At 35.9% G+C, this 11,663-nt stretch overlaps 1 protein-coding gene across 2 annotated transcripts in view; it reads right to left on the bottom strand.

Moving 5' to 3' along the window:
* The window catches only part of LOC127846535 (palmitoyltransferase ZDHHC3-like), a 43,069-nt gene that overhangs the window by 24,031 nt on the left and 7,375 nt on the right, over nucleotides 1-11,663 (bottom strand). The window contains exon 2 of one of the 2 annotated variants that reach the window (XM_052377892.1): nucleotides 5,384-5,503. The exons of the other annotated variant lie outside the window; for it this stretch is intronic. Coding sequence (XP_052233852.1) covers nucleotides 5,384-5,439 — 56 coding nt within the window. The 5' untranslated portion in view covers nucleotides 5,440-5,503. The remainder of the gene's footprint in view (nucleotides 1-5,383; nucleotides 5,504-11,663) is intronic. 2 annotated transcript variants of the gene reach the window in all.

Below are 11,663 nucleotides of genomic sequence, written 5' to 3' on the forward strand. Positions count from 1 at the left end.
CACTGATTAGCCTGTGCAGACTGCACATGCTAATTTTGGATGACACTTGACCCACATGCATTAAGCCCAGTTTTCCCAGTGCAAGGATCATATGTAATGTTATGCGCAAATGGGCATTTGTGTTTGGTATGGAGTGAGAAGGTTACTTAATAAAATGTAATATGCAATCTTTCAAACAACATAGATATTTTATAAATACCACACCCCAAAAATTGTTTTCATAACTTTCTGAAAATCAAATTTTAATTTCAAATTGATATTTCGAAGAGAAATACCACCAAACTGATTGTTGTAAATGATGATGGGAAGAAATAGAGGTGCTATTTAGCCATAACAACTTCAGAAGTCCTTTTGACAAAGTACTTTCAAATAAATAACACATTTCTTCTAAATTCTCAGGTTTTGTTCAAGAACTTTACAACTAAAGGCAGGAATATTGAAACATACAGAAACCAGCTATCCAATTTATTCATTAAGAAAGAACAATAACCGCAAATAATAAAGCAGTCTTTGACCAGACTTTTCAACTATTACAGTAACTATGTTGCTAGCAATATTGAGTAAAAGACAGATTCAATACTGACTTTCCCCAGGCTACCCCAAGGTCCCACCCTGCCTCTATGGACCCCCATCATACCCTTTTTTTTATCTGATCACATATTATTACAAAACAAATGTTATTTGAAGTAACAATAAATTTACTTTTTTTAATTTTTTAAAACTGAAACTTGTTTTTTTACTTTGTTATAATGATCTTTTGAAAGAAAATACGTGTAATATGGAATATATAATATATACATTAAATACATGATCCATAATACATTTAAACTTTGCCACAGGAAGAATATGAATGTTATGGCCTAAGGGCTTAAAGTGCACCCTGCCCCTTACCAAAGCCCATAGTGTGGTATTAGGATGGTAAAGGCTATAAAATCATATAAGACATAATTATACATATACTTTGATTCATGTTTCATTTAATGTCATTTTTATATCCATCCACAATCGTTCGAGTACAGCAACATTGATTTTCTCAACTTCAATATGGATTTATAATCTTCTGCAAAATACATGTACTGTATGAATCATATCACTTATACTCAAGGCCAGGATTTTAAAGCTCCTTAAAAACCTGGTTAAAAAAAAAAATAAAGTTTTAATTTATCAGTGTAATTCAGTGTAATTCTAACATAATAACTTATAATTCAATTTCCAAATAATTCATGATATCTGTTCAAATTTCCAAACTTTTCCTTTTTATTTAGTTTCCAGGCAACACATTATTATTCCGGTAATCCTTCTGATCATTATTAATTCCTTCCTGATTTAATTCTAACAAAAATCCAGCTTAGACGTTAAGAGATCAAAAATAGGTGGAAAAAATAATCTTTAACATTAAAACGCACAGAAATATTAAGTAAAAATTATTGATTCCAATTTCAGTATACATGTCATAACCAATGTACATATTTAAAAACATTTAGAAAACAACGTCAAAAAAGTTCAGGTCTCCACCAATTGTAGCATCTGATGATACAATGCTACATTTATATTCATATGTATTCAAGTTCACTGAAGCTAACATGCTATTGATTCTCCATTCACTCTTCCTGAAGTCAAATTAGACTGGTTTCTATCTGTGAACTTTACAGTCCCCACATTTCTTGTCTCGATTTAAATCCTCTGGAAATCTTTTACAGTTTGACACGAGCCAAGGTAATAGCTGGAGTAAACAGCTTAACCACTTGGACTGTGATTCACATGCAAACAAAAATCTGGAATAAAGTCACAAGAGATGAAGTGACATTTACATAATCCAGCGGGAATTGGATAAGAAGCTTTTGTGTAACTGTGACATTACTCAAAATAAAATCAATGACTGCCGCTTATATTATAATGATAAAACTTTGCAAGTAAACTACTGCAGTGCAATCTACTTATATTATTTTTAAATAAAAAATACAAAATAACATAGAGGATATTTGTTGGATTCAGTGGATTATCGATTTTAATTCATGAGTGATCATAGAAAATAATATTTTCACGAGTGGCACAGCCACGAGTAAAAATATATATTTTATATGATCACGAGTGAATTTAAATCAATAATCCACCAAACCCAACAAATTTTCTTTTTATTTTATGCTTTATTTCACAGTTTATATACATTGTTAGAGAGTTTAACTAAAGAATTTCGTTGGGAAAATGACGTCATTTCGTCAAAAAAATGACGTCATTTAACATAAACAGTGAAAATTATCGATAATTTTCACTGATAATTTTCATTGTTTGAAACAGTGAAATTATCAGTTTTAATTCACTGATATTTCTCTATAAACCACCAGAAAGCATAAAATAACAGTACATGTCTTTAGTTTTTATGCTAGAAGTTTACTCTCTGTTTACAAAGTTGTTAATTTTTTATGGTGATTCTTGTATCCAGCAATCTTCAAACTTAACTTTACAAGGACTTCAGGCAATGACTTTCAGCCAATATTTATTAAATTCCAAGCATATGCTACATCATGTTTGTTAATCAGAGAAGAACAGATTTAAATAAAACTTAGCTCTTATACATATCTCTAATCTCTAAAACCACTAACATTTGGTAAAGGGCTCAATAAATAACTTCTGGTTTTCAAGCCACAAATTGTCAAAATATGTTACTCATAAATGTATGCAAGCCTTACAAGTACAATTTGCTGTCACCAATAATGAAATCTCATGACAAAGCTCTTATGGAGGCTAATCCATTTCGATTTTCTTCCATTCAAGAATCAAAATGGTTCAAGATGAAACATTTTCCTTGCCTATCAAGATTTTTATACTTTGTACCAATAAAGAACGCTCCTACAGTGGGGATTGGACCTGTGACCTACCAGTCACTAGGTGGACACCATATCCACTATGCCAGAGCAACTACTGTGACCTATCAGTCACTAGGTGGACACCATATCCACTATGCCAGAGCACTGTGACCTACCAGTCACTAGGTGGACACCATATCCACTATGCCAGAGCACTGTGACCTACCAGTCACTAGGTGGACACCATATCCACTATGCTAGACTGTGACCTACCAGTCACTAGGTGGACACCATATCCACTATGCCAGACTGTGACCTACCAGTTACTAGGTGGACACCATATCCACTATGCCAGAGCACTGTGACCTACCAGTCACTAGGTGGACACCATATCCACTATGCCAGACTGTGACCTACCAGTCACTAGGTGGACATCATATCCACTATGCCAGAGCACTGTGACCTACCAGTCACTAGGTGGACACCATATCCACTATGCCAGAGCACTGTGACCTACCAGTCACTAGGTGGATACCATATCCACTATGCCAGACTGTGACCTACCAGTCACTAGGTGGACACCATATCCACTATGCCAGAGCACTGTGACCTACCAGTCACTAGGTGGACACCATATCCACTATGCCATTGAACCTGTGACCTACCAGTCACTAGGTGGACACCATATCCACTATGCCATTGAACCTGTGACCTACCAGTCACTAGGTGAACACCATATCCACTATGCCAGAGCACTGTGACCTACCAGTCACTAGGTGGACACCATATCCACTATGCCAGACTGTGACCTACCAGTCACTAGGTGGACACCATATCCACTATGCCAGAGCAACAATAGATCCACCCAGTAATTTAAAAGCAGTTAAAAACAAAAGCCACAAGATAACTATACCTACATTTTTATAAATCGACAAACAGACAGAATGTGTCAGACTGAACACTTCCCACTTCATTGGGATGTAGAAATGTACAACTATTTGTATAAGCAACACTTTAGTTAGAAATCATAAAAAACAAGCAAACTCGTTGAATTGATATTACCCGGCCAATTTCAAAATATTTTGACAGACGAAATGACAGAGATGGCGTACAACTATTCTATATCCCCAATTCTATATCCCTCGGCCTTTGGCAGAGGATAATAATATCCCCACCAAAAGCTTTAATGCGATGGCATTAGAGTGCATTAGGCATCAATTGTGTTAATAACACTAAATCACGATGCTTACACGTACAAATGGTGCATTTTTGGACATGCAATAAGCCAAGTAAATATAACACTAGAACAATCAAATTAAGATATCCGCAGTTAAAAACTTGTTACAAAATGCATTTAATATACACTAAACAAAACTTTTCTTCTTTCTGTGATATCAATTAAATGGTAAATTATTTCATAGGTTTCAGCCATAACACCCAGGAATAAGGACATTTTAATGTATTACATTACTTAAAGGGACATTTTAAGGCAATCTGACAACCATGGCTTGGAACTCATTCCTTGAATAATAACACATTTAAGAAGAGGAACATTGGCCCTAGAGTGCTCACCTGAGACCTGCAGGAAATGAATTGTTCTGCGTTTCCTTTATGTTTCTGGAACCATTTTATAACTTGGGTGAGATACCATTAGAACAAACTTTCTGAGCAAGTATCATGATCATTGGCTAAAAAATGTGAATGTTAAAGTGTTCACAAGGTTTCACAAAAGCAATATATAAGGAAAACTGCCCTGTCCACTGGCAGCCATGTTTTACAACTGACTGGAACTATTTTTAAACTTGGCTTGAAATCATTAAGAACACAATTTTCTGTTCTGAGTAAGTTTCATACCATAAATGTGAATTATAGTGTTCAATTGTTTCTATATTAATTCATAGATGGAAAATTCCACCACACTTGGCACAAGCTAGAACCATTTAAAAAAAAAGACTGAGATATCATCAAAACTAAAGTATTGTTCTGAGCTTAATTGTTTCATGATTTGCCGAAAAATGTGGCCTTACGAGTGAAAACTAGGCAAATGTTGATGACCCACAACCAAGGACACAAACTCAATGAAGAGCAAAAGTCAATAACACAAACTCACCATGAGCACATTGTGCTTTGGTGAGCTACACAGTTTTAACAAGAGCACCGCATAACGGGTGCCAACGCTCGGCTGTGGGTGCAGTTTTGAATAAATGAAAGCTTGTCAGAATTTTTTTATATTCAGAGGTCAGTGACCTTGACCTTTGACCTAGTGACCCAAAAATGGGTGTGGCGTGTAGAACTCATCAAGGTGCATCTACATATGAAGTTTCAAAGTTGTAGGTAGAAGTACTTTGATTTTAGATCCCATGTTAAGGTTTTAGCACGGCGAACGGGGGACAAGCTGGCTATGACAATACCTCTGGTTTTCTTAGAAAAAACAGCCAAGCTAAAAATAACACTTCAAACTACAATAAAATTATGCATAATTTGGAAGATGACAAAATAATATCTAGTGAAAAGCCCTGTTTATGTGTTTTATTTTGGCATAGAATATGAACACACATTTGATGTGATATATTCACCTTTGATTGGCTTCGAAGGCCATTCTCTCAGCATGTTTTCGTTCTCTATACAACATTATGCATTACTCCTGGCCAGGCCTTTGATCGAGTTTGCTACATGTATATGATGATGACTTTTACCTTAAAAATGCAAAAAAATCCCACATAAATATTCTGTGGTGAGCATATTGATATATTGAGATAACATTAGGCAGTTCAGTATACGCTCGTTGAACAATAACTAGACTTAGTCACAATACTTATATATAACGAAGAATACCCCCCTCCCCGGACTTTGAATGTAGCATTATGTTATAAACTCTCTTAGTGAAAGAAAAAAGCATAACTTTTAATTGTTATTGCAGGATGGAACAAATAAACTTTTTTAATTAATTGTTTACGCAGGTTGATAAAAATTGTAAATTCAATACGGTACTTCATCTCATAAGAATCACTACCTGCAAGTTTGACCAGTGAACATTGAAAAGTGTAAGCGACATCTGTGGACAACTTTTTGTCTGCTGACAGACTGACTGTAAAGAACCGACAGACCCCCGCCCGACCTCTAGAGTGTTAACAAGATTTTACTATAGCCATATATAGCCATATAAGGAAAAATGCCCCGGCCCTTGGCAGCCATGTTTTTCAAGCAAAGGTTACCATTTTTGAACTCATCAAAGATATCAGTGGGACAAATCTTCTGAGAAAGTTTCATGAAGATCGGAAAATAAATGTGGCCTCTAGAGTGTTAACAAGGTTTTACTATAGCCATATGAGGAAAAATGCCCCGCCCCCTGGGGGGCCATGTTTTTCAACCAACGGGCATCATTTTCGAACTCATCGAAGATATTATTGGGATGAATCTTCTGACTAAGTTTCATGAAGATCAGACAATAAATGTGGCCTCTAGAGTGTTAACAAGATTTTACTATAGCCATATAAGGAAAAATGCCCCGCCCCTTGGCAGCCATGTTTTTCAAGCAAACGTAACTATTTTTGAACTCCTCCAAGATATAATTAAAACCAATCTTCTGACCAAATTTCATGAAGATTGGACAATAAATGTGGCCTCTAGAGAGTGAACAAGGCAAATGTTGACGTTGCACAACGGACAACGCACGACAGACGACGAACAAAAGGCGATCACAAAAGCTCACCATGAGCACGTTGTGCTCAGGTGAGCTAAAAATTAAGGGACAAAATTTAACTGTCTAAAAATTATAATTTTATTAAAATAAAAGAAATAATTTTATTGTGATTAACTCCTCTTTTCTTCTTTAAAATAAATATTAATTCACAGCTGTGCTAACTCTTGCCTGAAATGATACAGAACAAAAAAGTTCACACATTGTACATACTGCTTCCTTTTTTGGACGATATCATTTCAAATGCTGTTGGGTGAATTGATTGATTTCTACCGGTATAAATGGTAATTTACCCAATTACAAAAATGTTATGGTCTCATTGCCGTCAGTCATGCATATCTGTCAGGTTTCATGACCTTAATCGGATAGTAAAGATTCATGATCAAAGTGTCACAAGATAACCGAATACAGGGCCAAAATCTGGTAAAATAGTGCTGTAAAATATACTGTCCAAAAATTTAGAGGCATTCATGACAGACAAAAATGCGTATATCTGAAAATGAAGAGTCACGAAAATAAATTATTTTGGCTAAACAAGAGTGTGTCCAGACTTTAGAGTGTCCTAAAACTTAAGAGTACTTACGGTAATACTGTTTGTTAAATATAATTTTGTTCAATAACCAATAACCATGATAATATTTTTAATCATTGGCTATTAGTTACATGTATGTATTAGACTCATTTACATAAGAATGGGACTTAACTCATTACTATTCTCTATTGCTAGTTTTTGTATTTATAAATTACAAATTTATATACACATGAATGCAGTCAGTAGACTCAGTAAAAAGGTGAAACATATTAACCCAAAACAATTCAACATGCTAACACCTCTGATAATATGTTAAGAACACCTACTTATAATCAAGATCCTGGTATGGGGTATTTTCGAGGGTGTAAGGCTTGTATTGATTTATGCTTTCACTTGTTGTGACAGACCAAGAAGTCATGAGACGTAATAAACTAATAATGATAATACTATGTTCAAACTTTATTTCTGCTATTTGTCTTTGTGGTTTAATTTCTCAAAAGATTAACATTGTATGTCATTATTCTTTAGCTTGGCTTGTGTATAAATCTACCAGTTCAATTGTCATGAAAAATAAGTGCCAAACGCCTTTTCCTCTTTTGTGCAAGTAGGTCAACAACTCTAGCTGCGTTCAAATCCCTATCCCTGTGAACATTCATGAGATCAAGTCCAGACATGCTTTAGTAGTCATAGTTGACCTCATGTAGGTTTTAAGGTGTCTCATGGTACTGAACGAGACAGTTGATACTGGCATCGCAAGCAACAGGTGGAAGCTCCTAGCAACATTCGGATACAAGTCTTCCGGTAGAGCGAGCAGCATGGTTTCCAGAGAAGGCGTAGATAGAATCTGTGTCTGTTCACAGCTGAATTTCCAACGCTGACATTCTCTATGAAATGTTTCCATGTTAACTTCAAGGTCCGCCTGTGCTGCCGAGAAGATTGCATTTGTTCTTGATAATTGAGGTCTTCGACACGATCTGGTAATAGGTACTGTATGGTATATCTTTCATTTCCTTGTAAAAGCCGTTGTTGAAGCTCTGCAAGTAAAAGGTCCGCAAATGGTCAATACATATTGACCCTCCAGTAGTCAAATGCGGGGGCAGCCGGTGCATTAGGGCAGTTCTGCTGTCGCCGTGCACGTGGAAATGTAGGTTCAACATCAAAAGAGCTTGCCATTTCAACGGCTTTTTCAAACAATGCCTGCCATACAAGGGGCTCGTTGTGTTCTGCCTCTACCTATGTTTTTACGTTCTCAGCTTCCATTGCAGCTTGTAGAAGATCGCATGAAGTAGCTTGAAGTTGTTTTTAGAGCGGCACACACGCAGACAGAACATGCTCTACAACCACCAGTGTAATAATGAAACTAAACCGTGTAATAGCTGCTTTATAAGCGCCAGCCTTTGCATCATTGTGTTGGGCTAAATCTTCAAGCGTGTGCAAAACCATTCCAAATAAAGCCTTGAATGTGAAAAGGGCATCGGCTCTGGCCGCCCACCGGGTCTTGCACAAAGTTTTGAGTTTGGGCCTCCTGTCCATCTCAGCCCGATCATCATCACTATTGCTACGGAATTCTTGAAACCCTAATAACCTCTTGGCTGAGTACTGGAAACAAAATGCAATTTCATGGAAGGTCGTCATCATGTTTCTTGCACAGGGCTCTTTGGACGCTTGTATAATAGCAAGATTCAAGGAATGTGCTTTGCAATGTGTATAAAGTGCTCTTGGAACTACTTGTTGAATGCGGGCTTTGACACCACAATGACAACCAGATATGTTTAGCCTTAGCCTCTCATTGCAGGGACGTTAACTCCGGCAGCATGTAGGTTGTTTAGGAAAGCGTCAGCGGTGGTGGTGGCGCTGCCTGTGGCAAAAGCCAAAAGACATACTTTCCCTCGACTCAGATCAAAATATCTGAAATGGCAATGAATGATAAATTAACCATTTGAAAGCTGGAACATTCATTGGCTATGTTAAACGTTTGTTCTTGGGTTAATTATGTTAAATATTGAACAACAAAACACAATGTTGCCACATTAAAAATACCAAATAACATTCAGCTTTGGGGAGGAATATATCTTTTTTGTTTCTGGACTGAGCTTGCTATATGGTCATGACGATTATGACAAAATCACTTGTCATAAAAATTATTGTTTAAAAATTTATACTAAAGATGTGTGTTCACCCGTTAAAACTGAATAAACTATATAAAAACTATCTCAAAAAAAAGATATAGAATCTTTAACTAAATATTTGACGGTTATAAAAAACAAAATGCGATATTGAATTTAATAGGTATTGATTACATGTATGTATTTTGTATCCCAATTAGAATGTGATAATAGCAAGCAAGTAAATATGCAAAATGAGGCATTCACATTATTAATCAACCGATTATGTATACATCATTACACAGGTTGTGGCGGCAGTGGTTAAAGTAGAAAGCGTGACGTACAATGAAGCCGCTATAAGGGGTTTGTAACTATATGTTTTTTGTGTAAATATCTTTTGGTACGTACCTCAAGACAAGAGCCATTTGTTACCTTGAAGCCGCTCTGTTGCTTCATCCGCTATAAAGCCAAATATTGGAGCCGAGTTACATGCGTCTACGATTTCCTTGCTGATGAGCTCTCCACAGATGCTGATCAGCTCAATATATCTGGAGATGTGTACTTATTGCGGGTACTGCAGTCAGTCAGGTGATCTCTTTGGACTAAATTGTGCTTCGCCTGCAGTTGCAATAATGCGGTAAAGTTACCCTTGTCCTCCTCATGGCCACGGATAGGGATATTCTGTTTTCCGAACAGAATGATTGTCTCCAGTATAGCAACAAGTATTTGTCTACTCATGAGCGGCAGACAGGCAGCTTGCTATATCCTTCTGCTTTCCGTCCAAAACAGCCCAAAAGTTATGAGCTGCTTCACATGACTCCAAATGTTAAGTGGAAACTGTGTGGATTTTAATAAGTTTTCCGATGTAACTTGGATCTGACACAGCAACGGCTGTCCATGACTTTTGCTTAGAAACTGAATCTTTTCCTCCAAAAAGATAAAACGGAGTACAGTACACACCTTCCTTTGTCTGTGAATAGCGGATAATATATATAGGATTATATTTGACGGCCAGTTCAAAAACTATATGCCACCCTTCAGGGGCATATAGCATACAAAAGATATGTCATATCCAGGGCTCAAACCCGGTACCTCTTGATTGTGAGACACATGCTCTACCTCTGAGCTACATCGGATTAACTAGTGGTGTTTTAAATATATTATATGTTTATTATTGTAAATATTACACTGTCTCATTAGGAATAATGTAACATTAAAATCTACCAGGATTGTCAGACTTCAAGAATTATCACGGACATTAAGGTTAACCTCTTAAGGCCATAGGCGATAGCCATACACTTTTATTTTAAGGCTTTTTTGGCCATGTTTTAATTTTATTTTTTCTGTATGATGTTACGCACGTGCCTAAGTGCGTATGGCTGGCTTCGCCCCTGAATCCTATTGCAATGGTGGTTTAAAAATGCTAAGTGCACTAATATACCTTTAATTTGTCGCACCATATCAAGTGTAAGTTAAATAAAAATTTATTATAGACAGTGATTTTTTTCACCCGATTGGGAACAGGTCTGGTACCCATGCCATTGGGATTTTTTTGCGTCGTGAAATCACCAAATTGGGAAAAAACGAATCGCAAAATCTTCCACTTGGAAAAAATCAAGTTGTGAATTGTACCAATTGATAAATGGTATTTTAATGACTTTGTTTAACTTTGTCAGCTTTAAATGACACAGAAAAGCAACATAAACTTTTATTCACAGTCTTGCACAAACAACATGCTATCGGAACACAGATGGTGTTGTAATTAGTTGCATTATTTTACCCTTTTAAATTGCTGAATACAAGATGTGCATTATGAATCCTGCTGATTCAATTCTCTTTATTGTAAATTAAATCAACAAACAAGTATAAAGAAAATAACACAATAAACAATAAACAACCCTCTAGTCTTACGGCATTCAAGTGTACATGAAAGTGCTTACAGTGTTTTTTTTAGTTAATGTTAAAAAGTATATATTTTTCCCAAATGGGACTCAAAAATTCCCAAATGAGAATAAACAAATAAAACTAAAAACATTTTTTTTGTTTCCGAAAATTGGGACGGGTCCGGTTCATTTTTGGGAATGGGTCCGTTCCGGGTTCGTTTATCTGACCTGTCCAAAGAAGGAAAAAAAAACATTGTTATAGAAAATTGGTCGGTATCACAGTTGGCACATGTTTTATATCCTACTAGAATTTGACTTCAAGTACACCAAAATTTTCCATCTCGCCGGAAGCCTTTTTTTGTTGAACAGTAAACTATATTTTCTACAAAAAAAGCATCACATGCATTTAATGGCATGTTCTGTATTTAAAGGGACCTTTTCACATTTTCTTAATTGACAAAAAAAAAATTGTTTTAGATTTGCCAATTTCCCCTGTAGTTATGAGATTTTTGAGGAAACAGTAATACTGAACATTAACATAAACAATGATCTAAAAAATTCATTAGTCATCTTTTGATGATTTAAAAACCTTAAAATTATAAAGCGTTGCAGAGTTAAACAATTGAATAATTTGGA

Source organism: Dreissena polymorpha, chromosome 9 (assembly GCF_020536995.1).
Source record: "Dreissena polymorpha isolate Duluth1 chromosome 9, UMN_Dpol_1.0, whole genome shotgun sequence".
In the NCBI taxonomy this organism is placed as follows: domain Eukaryota; kingdom Metazoa; phylum Mollusca; class Bivalvia; order Myida; family Dreissenidae; genus Dreissena; species Dreissena polymorpha.